Source organism: Salmo salar, chromosome 18, assembly GCF_965601325.2.
Source record: "Salmo salar chromosome 18, fSalSal1, whole genome shotgun sequence".
In the NCBI taxonomy this organism is placed as follows: domain Eukaryota; kingdom Metazoa; phylum Chordata; class Actinopteri; order Salmoniformes; family Salmonidae; genus Salmo; species Salmo salar.
The window spans coordinates 22376749-22390583 of record NC_138308.1 but is presented as its reverse complement, the minus strand read 5'-3'; the positions used below and the strand labels follow the sequence as shown (position 1 = coordinate 22390583).

The window sequence follows — 13835 nt, the reverse complement described above, 5'->3', positions numbered from 1 at the left end:
TGTGTTTCAGATTATTTTGTGCCCAATAGAAGTTAACGGTAAATAATGTATTGTGTCTTTTTGTAGTACTTTTATTGTAAATAACAATAGAATATGTTTCTAAACACTTCTACATTAATGTGGATGCTACCGTGATTACGCATAGTCCTGAATTAATTGTGAATAATGATGAGTGACAATGTTACAGAGGCATAAATATCATACCCCCTAAAATGCTAATCTCCCCTGTTACTGTAATGGTGAGAAGTTAGCATGCTGTACGGAGCATAAGCCTATGTCAAGGTGTCTGTGCATAGGTCTATGCACAATACAGTCCAATAGTGCCACCAACTGTTAAATATACCATATGCTGTAACCATGCACAGTACAATTGCCGGTATACACACGACTAAAACACTAAAAAGTGTATTTTTGTTATTGAAAAAGACAATTAGGTACTGTCCCTTATCACCGTTGCAATAACAAAAACCGATCAACTCCATTACTATGTGATAACAAAACTATTAGCCTGCTACTGTACTGTGTAACAGCAGTTAATACAATGCTGTTACTGTAATGTTACTGTAGTGATTAGCATTTCTACACACACGGCAGGTAGGACTTACCTTGACTTCCACATTAGACAAGTCTTCTGTCTGCAGTACATTTCTTGAAGTTCTACAGAGGCTACAGAATGATCTATTCCTGTGGAAAATCTGAATGCATAAAGAACATGTCATGCAAAGGCACAAATGATTTACATAGGTAAAAAAAAAGCATTCAAGCTAATGTTGTCCTATATGCTACAGGTGTGTAGGCCTAATTGGCATTTTTACATCATAGTAATTACACACCTTTACATTTTAGTTCAAAGACTACCAGCTCAATTAAGAGGATGCCATTCCCCTTGCCAATATCAAGTATGACAGAGATTTCTGTGTTTTCCTCTTTTTCCATCCACCTGCAGCACACGGTCCATACTCTCTTCTCCAAACCTTAGGAAATAGAGATGGAGCACAGTACAGAACAATGACAACTGTAGCAACTTTGTGACCATAATGTGTACGCCGAGAGGAGCGTGCGTGCAAACGCAGTGGGTGGTGGGATAGATGGGGATGTTTCCATCATGGCGGCTTCCATTTCGGGCTATACTTTTAGTTCTGTGTGTTATCACAGCGCTAACAGCAACTCTGATCATGTAAGTACCGGGGACATTTGAATGAATTAGGAGAGAGTGCATACATTTGTTTAATTGCAACTTGGGTGTATATTTGGACTTTATTCTCGGGGATAAACTCAGTGGGTTTCCCAGTGTCATCTTCCTGTTGCTAGCTAACGTTCGCTAGTAGTTAGCTAGCTACGTGCCATCACTACAGCAAGACATTTGCTAACTAGTCTAATGCTTAGGGTGGACTTTCAGTGGTGTCGACTTACAACACTGATGTAGTTATATGTAGCTAGCTAGTTAGTTGGCTAACAATATTACGAAAATGTGCAATTGCATCACATTATGCACATTAGCTAGCTGGCTAACGTTGTCACAGATAACCAATGCAACTGTGCTATGTCATCAGAAAGGTAGAGGGTTTTTTTCCGCTCTGTTAGCTAGCTAATGTACAACATATCTTGAAAAGTAAAGTATTGTGAAGTAATTTTCTAGCACTGTCACCACATATCTCGCAAGTTATCTAGCAAGTTTGTTGGACAACTAGGATGTGAATTCTGATAAGCTTATAAAAACAATAATCAAGTCAATCAGCATGCATTCAAGCCACAACAGTTTTTGTTTACCATTTGATAGAAAACTGGATTGACACCTGTTAGCAAACAGAGTTGAGAGTCGATGCTGCTGTTTCACCTGACATTTGACACATGACTTGATTTGACTGTCTGTAGCCAGAGCTTGATACAGTGCCTTGCGAAAGTATTCAGCCCCCTTGAACTTTTCGACCTTTTGCCACATTTCAGGCTTCAAACATAAAGATATAAAACTGTATTTTTTTTGTGAAGAATCAACAACAAGTGGGACACAATTATGAAGTGGAACGAAATTTATTGGATATTTCAAACTTTTTTAACAAATAAAAAACTGAAAAATTGTGTACCATTCCATTGTAGATTTTGCTTTATGTTTTGGATCATTGTCTTGTTGGAAGACAAATCTCCGTCCCAGTCACAGGTCTTTTGCAGACTCCATCAGGTTTTCTTCCAGAATGGTCCTGTATTTGGCTCATCCATCTTCCCATCAATTTTAACCATCTTCCCTGCCCCTGCTGAAGAAAAGCAGGCCCAAACCATGATGCTGCCACCACCATGTTTGACAGTGGGGATGGTGTGTTCAGGGTGATGAGCTGTGTTGCTTTTACGCCAAACATAACGTTTTGCATTGTTGCCAAAAAGTTCGATTTTGGTTTCATCTGACCAGAGCACCTTCTTCCACATGTTTGGTGTGTCTCCCAGGTGGCTAGTGGCAAACTTTAAACGACACTTTTTATGGATATCTTTAAGAAATGGCTTTCTTCTTGCCACTCTTCCATAAAGGCCAGATTTGTGCAGTATACAACTGATTGTTGTCCTATGGACAGAGTCTCCCACTTCAGCTGTAGATCTCTGCAGTTCATACAGAGTGATCATGGGCCTCTTGGCTGCATCTCTGATCAGTCTTCTCCTTGTATGAGCTGAAAGTTTAGAGGGACGGCCGGGTCTTCGTAGATTTGCAGTGGTCTGATACTCCTTCCATTTCAATATTATCGCTTGCACAGTGCTCCTTGGGATGTTTAAAGCTTGGGAAATCTTTTTGTATCCAAATCCGGCTTTAAACTTCTCCACAACAGTATCTCGGACCTGCCTGGTGTGTTCCTTGTTCTTCATGATGCTCTCTGCGCTTTAAACGGACCTCTGAGACTATCACAGAGCAGGTGCATTTATACGGAGACTTGATTACACACAGGTGGATTCTATTTATCATCATTAGTCATTTAGGTCAACATTGGATCATTCAGAGATCCTCACTGAACTTCTGGAGAGAGTTTGCTGCACTGAAAGTAAAGGGGCTGAAAAATTTTGCACGCCCAATTTTTCAGTTTTTTATTTGTTAAAAAAGTTTGAAATATCCAATAAATTTCGTTCCACTTCATGATTGTGTCCCACTTGTTGTTGATTCTTCACAAAAAATTACAGTTTTATATCTTTATGTTTGAAGCCTGAAATGTGGCAAAAGGTCGAAAAGTTCAAGGGGGCCGAATACTTTCGCAAGGCACTGTAAGTGTCAGGCCTCAAACAGTATTTGTTGCCTTTCTGCCACGTTTTGTCATTAGAAACAACTTTTTGCTCCTACAGGAGGGCTTCCTTTTAGGAGACGTAAGGCAAGAGGAAACTGTCAGCATCAGTGATACACAGATCAGCAGTGCTGAACTCCTCCAAGTAGTAGGTAAGGCCTTGGATTCCCCATTCATAGAAGTGAACTGCTTTAGCGCCTATTGACGATAGTATATTCTGACCGGGGGAGTTAAGAGCCCCAACACTTGCTCAACAAATTAACACGCATCGCTTGCGGTGCGTTTTTGGAAACATAAGGAACATGTCATTCGTATCAGCAAAAAATTATTTTCAAAAAACAAAATGTTAAAGCTGGAATATTTAACTTTTCGGGTGAGCTGACTAAATTTACAAAGAAATTAGTTATAAATCTGACATTCTTGTTGAACGCAAGTCTAAGAAGTGGTAGATCTGCACTATTTCTATACTTTCCATTCTTAAGTTTCATTTTTGTATCTTTTATTTCAAACAGCTGAAAATACAATATTTTTGGTTATGGAAAATATTTCACAGCAGTTTAGATGGTACGATGATTACACTATACTTGCTTTTTTGTCACATTAACTGAAATTAGGCAAACTATTTGAATTTTAGCAACCAGGAAATGGTGGAGCATTTTCTGCATAGTGCAGCTTTAACTTACTACACACCTTTTTATAGGGTTGGGTTAGTGTTCCGACACGGCCAAATCTCCATGTTACATCGCTTGTTTACGGAAGACAGACTGAAGATGTAGGCGGCCACCTGTGCTAATTAGCTATCTAGCGTGCTCTGAAATCCTGTGCGTAAGCTAACTGGGAAGGAAGTGTAGTTCATCAACTGGAGGCACACAGAGCTTGTGGATCTGTGCAAAACTGCTACAGTATGTGTAGATTTTTTTTATTTGAAAGATTCTTTCTCGCAGATATGAAAGATAAGGGGCATATCAGCATGTTTCGAAAACGTACTTTTCTAAACGTTAAAACAGTGCTGGTATTGTAGTTCACATGGATCCAAATATGGGCAAATGTAACTGCTGAAAACATACGGAGAAGAAGGGTTTTCGAGAGCTAGGCCTCGGATAGCCTAACTCGTTGACATGTGGGGACTCAACTCAAAGAAACCGACCTATTTGTTTCAAGGCTTGTCTTGACTGAAAATGTTCCGTGCTACTGTGGAATTCTGTCAAACTGGACTGTCAGGTTTCAGATAAAAAGGAGTGTCTCGTTGTTTTTTCTGCATATAGTGGGTCCTTCACAGCAGCTGTTCAATATATTATATAGCTAGTCTCTGGGAAATGGGATTTGTACACAATAGACTGTAGGCTAAATTCATGATATATACTTATTGATTCATGTCTCATAACCTTAGTTCAACTTTCGTACCCCATCAGAACCCAAAATATGAGCTTGTTTACTCCATTGTTTACATTTACATTGTTAACAAACAAACCCTGTATAGCCTCAAAACATGGTTAAAACTATAATGTTCATATCCTGGATGGCCAGTCCATGTATCCATAGCTCTGTCCATGAGTTTGAGAGTGGTTACATTTCTCCAGCCCCATCCCTCCACTGTTTACCAAATCATTGGCGGTGTGGCCACTTTATTGTTCTAACTGCAGATTACACCTTTTAAAGCGGTAGGATGCCATAGACTAACATTATATATAAGTTTAATAACCATACATTTGCTGTGTTCTTTTTAAAAACAGAAGTCCATAATCATGAACCTTGTGCACAGCTATTTAGGTAAGATTTTATGTTATTTAAAATTCTATGGAATTTGTTGTCCTTAAAGACATTTTGTGACATTATTTTTCATAAAACTGTTTTTCAAATGACTGCTTGGTTTATGTGCAAATATAATTAGACTAGTGCTATATTTCATAAATGTATTATCCAACCTGAGAGCAAGCTTTGTCTTGATCATGCACGTTCTAGGCCAAATACCGTACAGTACTTTCATTCAACAAATCTAGTGATGTAATTGTCAGTGAACAGCAGGTGGCCCCACCCCACCAGAAGTCTTGAGTAATGCGGACCTACTGTGTGGAAATTGATTTTTTTTTTTTATGCCCCACCAGCTTTTATGATTATGCTGGAAAAGTCAATGATGAGAATCTTAACAGAATTCTTAAAGACAGACAGAAAGTGAGTATTTATTATAGGCCTATTTGTATGCGCATTAGTAGCATTATTGAACAGTAGTATCTAGCGATCAGTCTGTACATGTAGCTTAAACACTGTCTGTGCATCTTCTAAATGACCCTCTTGTACTTGACCCCCCCCTGTGTAGAATGTCATCGGCTGGTACAGGTTCAGGAGGAACACGCAGCAGCAGATGTCGTTCAGGGAGCAGATCATCCACAAGCAGCTGACCCAGCTCCTGGATGTGCCCGACCTGGTCTTCCTCCTCTTCAGCTTCATCTCCACAGCTAACAACTCCACACACGCACTGGAGTATGTGCTGTTCAGACCCAACCGCAGGTAGGACTACCCACGCACAGCTATATGCACTCTGTACCAAACAGCATGCACAAACAGGCTGGTGCATATATTGGCGATGCTGAACAATCCACACATATAGACCAACACTGTTCATGAAGTTGGCCTCCTCTCAGTGTTCATTCCCATGCTGTTGTTCACCCTGTGCAGCCAGGTCAGTGTGTGTGGGAGGCGAATCAGAGCTCGGGTCCATCAAGTGCAGCTCTGTTGCCTTCAGTCTGCAAGAGGTGCCAGCTTGGAATGAATAATAATTCGTTTTTTGAACTGACTCACTGTCCTCACAAGGGGAAACTAAAATCTGAATCTGTAATTTGAAAGTGGCCCTTAATTTTCACCTACTGAGGCAACAGAAGGACACAGCTGTTGTCAGTGGCACAGAATCCACAGAGGAGGAGAACACTAGTGGCCTCTCCTTTGATCCTTAATGGTTGCTAGTTGTGGAAGCACCTCGGGTACGTAGAGGCATATCATTTATAGAATGACCGTTCAGATAAATCACACATGGATTAAACAACTATTTAGGGTCTGGCCATTCTATATGTAGGGTCAGATGGACTGCCCAGCAGGAGGTCTGTCAGTAGGGATTAAAGGCTTGTGTGTTGGACTCAAACTGGGGTACTTAAATACTTCTCTGTCCGTGGCTTGATGGCTCAGAGTGGGTTGGTCGAGGCCTGGAGGGATTGTGCGTGTGTGTGTGTATGTGTGTGTGTGTGGGTGGCACCCTACATCAGCAGATTTTTACAGCTTCTGAACTCTCAACAAGATCCATTGGATCTGAGTATCAATCAAAGCAATGTAGTAAAATGTTGCTGCCCTACATACAAGATAAAGGGGACCAGCCATCAATGGGTGAAGCATGAAACACACTGAGAATCTCACTGCCGATACGTACTTATCACAGTGGGAGGCTGTTCCTTCTCTTGCAAGAACGAACGGTACCTGCTGCATGCCAACCCGGTAGTGACGAACATTCCAATTCTACTTATAGAATCACAATGCTCGTCAGTGGCCAACAACTTGACTTTGAGCCAATCAGAGAACACAACCCCCCATGTGGGGGAGCCCCACCCCCCGAAAAAAACAACATAATAATTTGGGCATTTTCTCCGTAGGCTACATCCACGGATGAGCCAGTCACACTTCATTTGCAATGTAGGCTATGGGATGGTAGCTAGCTAAGTGCACAGACACAATGCATACAACACTAAATACTTCCTCCAAGCTAGCTAACCACTGTAGGGTTGATATTATAATGGATTAGCTCGTTTCCATGAAACGGCTGCCTGTGCTAACTAGTGAATATGCTAATGTTAGCTAGCTAGCTGAACATTTCAAGTATGGGTAGTTATAGCCCAATATGATTGAAACATACTGTATAGCAGGGCTGCCCAACACTCTTCCTGGAGATCTACTGTCCTGTAGGTTTTCAGTCCAACCCTAATTTAGCAGTTCTGATTCAACTAGTTAAGGTTTTGTTGAGTAGCTAATTAGTAGAATCAGGTGTGTTAAATTAGGGTTGGACTGAAAACCCACAGGACAGTAGATCTCCAGGAAGAGGGTTGGGCAGCCCTGCTGTATAGTGTACATAAAGTTTACTACTCAATGGGGAGGGCATGAAAGGCAACAACACCGGGACACAGTGCCCTTCGCTCCCACTTGACAAGCACTACTGTCCGGCAAAGGTGTGTGTGAAGTAGCTACCTAGTAGCGAGTATCAGGGTGACGGTCACAGTAAGAACACGCATACAACGCATGAAGCAACAGAGTACACCCATTGTGGAGGAACTTATTTAAGAAAGATCAAGTGTAATATATTATAAAAATAAAGCGAACAGGATGGAATATGGGGAAAAATGCACAAAAAAATTTCTAGGACCAAAAGGTTCTTTAACAGCTTCTACCCCCAAGCCGTAAGACTGCTGAACTATTAATCAAATGACCCCCTAAACCACACTTCTTAACACCCGCCCACTTAACCCGGAAGCCAGCAGCACCAATGTGTCAGAGGAAACACCGTTTAACTGACGACCGAGGTCAGCCTGCAACCGCACGGCCTGCCACGAGGAGTTGCTAGACCGCGATGAGCCAAGTAAAGCCCCAACCGGCCAAACCCTCCCCTAACCTGGACGATATCGGTGGGCCAATTGTGCGTCGCCCTATGGAACTATGTGCAAAGCTGTCATCAAGGCAATGGGTGGCTACTTTGAAGATTCTCAAATATAAAATATATTTTGATTTGTTTAATACATTTTTGGTTACTACATGATTCCATATGTGTTATTTCATAGTTTTGATGTCTTCACTATTATTCTACAATGTCGAAAATAGTAAAAATTAAGAAAAACCCTTGAATGAGCAGGTGTGTCCAAACTTATGGAGTCAGGTTGGACCGCAGAGTGAAGGAAAACGGGTTTTTTTTGGGGGGGGGGGTAGATCAGCTTTATTTATGCAGATAGATTATTTATATATATAAATAATTGGAAATGGGGGATTGGAAATGATGCAGACATACATTACATACATTACAACCTATAATTTATTTTATTTTATGTTAATATATATATTCTACAGAACTTTTAATCAAAAACAATTGTCAATTTTATAACTGAATATGTACAATTTATTTGTGTAGAACTAACAGTGAAATAAGACTCGGACTCATCCTCTCGCTTCAAAATAGAAGTCCGAACTCTCGTGGTACGGTAGCTCAATGTACCGCAGTAGCCTGGTAAGAAACGGAAGAAAAAAAACACTGCTCAATCAAAACTGTCTAACCTACAGCAGAGCGCTTTCAACACACCAACTCCTTTCCACACACCCACTCCTTTCCACACACCCACCACACGCCCGCTCCTTTCCTTTCCACATGCCCGCTACTTTCCTTTCCACACGCCCGCTACTTTCCTTTCCACACGCCCGCTACTTTCCTTTCCACACGCCCGCTACTTTCCTTTCCACACGCCCGCTCCTTTCCTTTCCACACGCCCGCTCCTTTCCTTTCCACACGCCTGCTCCTTTCCTTTCCACACGCCCGCTCCTTTCCTTTCCACACGCCCGCTCCTTTCCTTTCCACACGCCCGCTCCTTTCCTTTCCACACGCCCGCTCCTTTCCTTTCCACACGCCCGCTCCTTTCCTTTCCACACGCCCGCTCCTTTCCTTTCCACACGCCCGCTCCTTTCCTTTCCACACGCCCGCTCCTTTCCTTTCCACACGCCCGCCCCTTTTCTTTCCACACGCCCGCCCCTTTCCTTTCCACACGCCCGCTCCTTTCCTTTCCACACGCCCGCCCCTTTCCTTTCCACACGCCCGCCCCATTCCTTTCCACACGCCCGCCCCTTTCCTTTCCACACGCCCACTATCCCATACTCCGGTCTCCATATCGGGAGGCAGCTACCCCAAACATTTAGCTATGGTCTGGCACTGGCCGTACGGGATTATGGAGATTGAATTACATTATTTCTTTGTCATCTTGCTAGCGAGTTATTTAGCTGTGGCCGTCTGGCTAGTATCAACAAGGGCTTTCTACAAAATAGCAACATTAGCGCAGATCGTTTGGAATTTAGAAAATAAGCAATATGCACGGATATGCATTGCTGAACAACGCTACTGCCACCTTTTGGTTTGGAGTATTTTAACAAGGCTGAGTGGCTAACGACTTCCAAGGTCTTTGCTGTGTGAATACAAAAGAGGTTGACTGCCGACACTCTGTTCAGAGGTGCTAAGTACTGTCGGCAAGCTAATGTTTGACAATCCAACTGGTGTGTCTGAGCTTTAAGGGTCTTTTGGGCTAGACTGCCTGTAGTGTATTATCAGGCTAACTCTGGTTCTACCCAGCAGGTACAACCAAAGGGTGACCCTCCGCATCCCCAACCTGGGCACCACCAGCCAGCAGGAATACAAAGTCTCCTCTGTCCCCAACACCTCACTCAACTATGCCAAGGTCATCAAAGAGCACGGGTGAGTGTCTCCCACATGTAGTTTATTTTTTAGTATTGAGAATCGTGTGTTGATGGAAATGGGATGTACTGTATGTTTTGCAGGGCTGAATTCTTTGATAAAGACGGTGTGATGAAGGATATCAGAACAATTTTTCAAGTCTACAGTGCACTACAAGATAGAGTGCAAGTGAGTTGGCTGCCTGCAAATGTCCTATTCATACCCTTCAAGTCACATCTATACTTGGATAAACAGTGTTTTGGTTGACACCATGGCTTCAGTGCATTCGGAAAGTATTCAGACCCCTTGACTTTTCCCACATTTTCTTATGTTAAAGCGTTATTCTAAAATGTATTAAATGTATTTCTGTCTGTAATAAAGCCCTTTTGTGGGGAAAAATGAATTCTGATTGGCTGGGTGCTGGTTCCCCAGTAGGTTGGCCTGGCTCCCAAGTGGGTGGGCCTATGTCCTCACAGGCCCACCTTTGGCTGCACCCCTGCCCAGTCATGTGAAATCCATAGATTAGGACCTAATGTATTTATTTCCTTATATGAACTGTAACTCAGTAAAATCTTTGAAATTGTTGTATGTTGCGTTTTTATATATATTTTTTATATATAGTGATAATATGTTTCTTGATAGCTTTTTCTTGATTGCTTTTTTCAGGCTGTATGTGGAGAGGTTGAACAGAGTGAGCGCGTGAAAGAGAAATTCCAGGAGGAGGTGAACAAACTCAAACAGCAAATTGCTCTCAGGAAACAAAAATCCGCGGAGGCGGAGAGAAGTATGTTACTTAATTGGGTTTGAATTTGACTGCTCTGACCATCTCATTCTCTCATGAAATTGATTCTTGAATCAACTATTCATTCCCTGTAACCATATCTGGCGAGGTGTTTTACGTGGTATTAAGCAAATACAATTTCTTTCTTTAAGATGGGAGGGAAGCAAAAACAAACCAGGACGTTTTTAATTTTGTATTGAATCCCCGTTTAATCTTATCCTGGTTGCCTATTCCTGTACTTTAGGACTCCAGGAGGCGCAGAACCCTGAGCAACATCCTACTCCTGAGGAGAACTCTGAGCCCCAGGAGACCTCCCTCCTGTCTAGGGTGGTCGTCTACACCCCATCCACCCCCGAGCGGCCAGGTCCCTCTGCAAACCCCCCTTCCTACGCAGACCTCCTCTCCTTGCAGGATGACTCGCTCCTCCCCTCCTTGTCCTCCCCTACCAGTGCTGCGCTGCTTCCCCGTCCCCAGGCTGTGGGCTCTCCAGGCCACCCTTCTCCCAGTCCTCTGGGTCTGAAGCTCAGTGCGGGCCCCAGCCCTGCTCCTAGCCCCAGTACGCCCTACCTGGGGAACGGAGACGGATCCAGCTCTGACTCCCTGGACAGACAGGCTGCAGGGCAAGAGGATGATGATGAGGAGGAGGATGATGATGATGATGAGGACAGCAGTGAGTATGAGAACCTTGTGAGCGAGGTGGCACAGTTGCCCCCAGTTACTGCCCGTGTGTTGGCGCAGGGCCGCCCGGCCGCCCTCAGTCCAGACGGCGATGCCTCAGTCCATGGCTCACAGACTTCGTAGACGCCAGCCATGGGGACACAATTAACTGACACGCTGGGAGAGGATGGCGTCCCAACCAATCAAAGAGAGTAGTCTTCTATATTACAGAGGAAGTGCCAGTCCGGAAAATAAAAGGCATGTGTATTTCTGTTCGCTTTTAGTTTGATAACCATTCTGGGGGGTAATGTCATGCTTCATGGGCTATAATTTTCTGTCTAGTGTGGTAAAGCTAGTCAGTTGGAGCCTGGCTGCCTCCAGTGGATGCGTTTGATTTAGGGACTGATTACGGAATAAACGCCAACTGGTTTGTCTGACCTCTCCGTATGGATAGACCCACTCCGCTCATCCTGGATCATGCTGCGTCACATCTGCATCATCAACTTTGAGCATCCAATTGTACCATTACCTCTTGCACTATGTTTGCCTTTTAACAATTTATTTAAGACAAGAAAAGGGAAAATGTTCTGTGGCCTTCAAACTTCTCTTTTTAGTGAGACAGGTGAGTGGTTCTTTTTTTGTCTTTCCTTTTTCTTTGCTTATTACAAAGAAGGTGTGTGTGTGTGTGTGTGGTGTGTGTGTGTGGTGTGTGTGTGTGTGTGTGTGTGTGTGTGTGTGTGTGTGTGTGTGTGTGTGGACATATATGTGTATATGTATGTGTGTATATATATATATGTATGTATAGAGTGCGTGTGTGTATACATACATACATGTGTGTATATGTATGTGTGTATATATATATATATATATATGTATGTATAGAGTATGTGTGTGTGTATATGTGTGTGTATATATATATACACACACACACACACACACACATATATATATATATATACACACACACACATATATACACATATATATACACATATATATATATACACACACATACATATATATATATATATATATATATGTGTAAGCTATAATGTCATTAGTCTGCACAGTTCTGATACTCTACTTTGAGCTGTCTTTATTAGGATATCATTTCCTTTAACAATCAATGGATTTTATGAATCATGCGGTTGTCTATTTAGATGACAAAGAATCTAGATTTTGATCAGTTTTACTTCGCCACTACTATAATTTGTGCTTATATTATTTTTAGGACAAATAACAGCTATGACCCAGAGTCAGAAGAACTCGTGGAAACCACCTCTGCATGCAGGATGAAGGAAGTTAGTTTCACGAGCCTATGCTAACTAAAGTTAGCGCAATGACTAGAAGTCTACAGGTACACTTGCATACAAAAAAGGGTATCTACGAGTTCATCTGACTATGGGTGACTATAAAAACCAGATTCTCGCAGTATCCCTAATTAATGTCACTCAATGTCTCATTTTTCTTAAATAACACTGAAACTGTATGCGCTTTGCTGCACATAACACATTTAGATGATTTCGTTATTGTGCTTTACCAATGCTGTTCAGTTGTCACTTGAGTAGTACGCTTTGATCACCTGAGCTGAGCTAGCGCAGCTTTTGTGGATTGTATGGGGTTGACAGGGAGAAAACACAACGTACTCTAGCTGTACTAACCAGACCTCGCTGCTGCATCAGAGCTACCACTAAACAAGAAAACTGTGCATCTACATAAACCTGTCTGCTTCTTTCATCTCATGTCCTTGCACTGCTGGTCGTCTCCATTTCTGCCGAGTGTTGAAACTGACTAGAAAGGCTTCCCCCAAGGTAATTCTGAGGGAACGGTTTCCCCCCCTGTAGTATACGTTACAGCCTTGGAACAAGACATCTCCTGCCTGTCTTGTCAACACCAATAGACCTCACACTCTCAAAGCTGATTGGGCTAAATGTGTATGGACCTTGATAATGTGACAAAAATGACCTCAATTCAGAGTCCAGTGCCTTCTAATTTGACAGTTACACCAGCTCGTAACTACACACACAATGCAAGCAACTGGAAAGAAGAAAGGTTGTTCCAATTGTGGTCAGAGTATCCTTCACCCTGCAGTTTTATCCAAGCCTTGTGTATATAGCTTTTCCCATGTACAGCCCACATTGTATTTATTGTATGTCGCTACTTCTGCCTTAGGGTCAACTAGCTTTCCTTCATCACTCAGCCATACTGTATAATGTCAACTCATAGCTTGGTGGATTGGTACTCTAATTTGTTTTAGAACATATTAATTACTGAACAACAAAGTCCCACAAAAGATTATAATGACAAATTTGAGAATGGAGTGGTTTCCACTTGAGCACTGGAATAAACAATGGGAGTTAAGAACAAGTAATCAATAATGAATGTACACTGTACAGTATATAGGAGGTTGTAGCATTCAAACAGCACTTATTTATGAGAATCTCAGTCAGGATGGAAGTGGCTGGCAGGAGAGAAGGGTGAAAGTACTCTTAATAACATGGTTTGGCCCCTAGCTGCAAGTGGTCCCTGAGAGCCTACAACTTCTCCCTGAAGTACAAAGTCCCATCACATCACTGATGTCTGAACATGTCTGTATGATTGGTGGAACAGGAATAGGCCAAGCTCTTTTTGTCACTTGGTTCTTAAGTGGGTTGTAATAATAAAAGAGACATGCTTA

General features: G+C 42.4%; 1 protein-coding gene across 3 annotated transcripts; it reads left to right on the top strand.

Moving 5' to 3' along the window:
• The first annotated feature begins 1051 nt into the window (after positions 1-1051).
• On the top strand, positions 1052-13835 carry LOC106577039 (BRISC complex subunit abraxas 2). Of its 3 annotated transcripts, XR_001322058.1 has the most exons (10): positions 1052-1177; positions 3319-3409; positions 4991-5027; positions 5363-5429; positions 5575-5765; positions 9619-9741; positions 9825-9909; positions 10387-10504; positions 10746-11780; positions 12390-13835. XR_001322058.1 is itself a non-coding variant. In XM_014154720.1 (9 exons), exons 1-9 carry the CDS (start codon positions 1106-1108, stop codon positions 11300-11302), a joined length of 1338 nt encoding a protein of 445 aa, XP_014010195.1. In that variant the 5' UTR covers positions 1052-1105; the 3' UTR covers positions 11303-11803. The 3 variants fall into 3 exon arrangements, 2 of the variants coding, with proteins under 2 accessions (XP_014010195.1, XP_014010194.1); XM_014154720.1 differs by lacking the exon at positions 12390-13835 and having other exon boundaries at positions 9622-9741; positions 10746-11803; XM_014154719.1 differs by lacking the exon at positions 12390-13835 and having other exon boundaries at positions 10746-11803.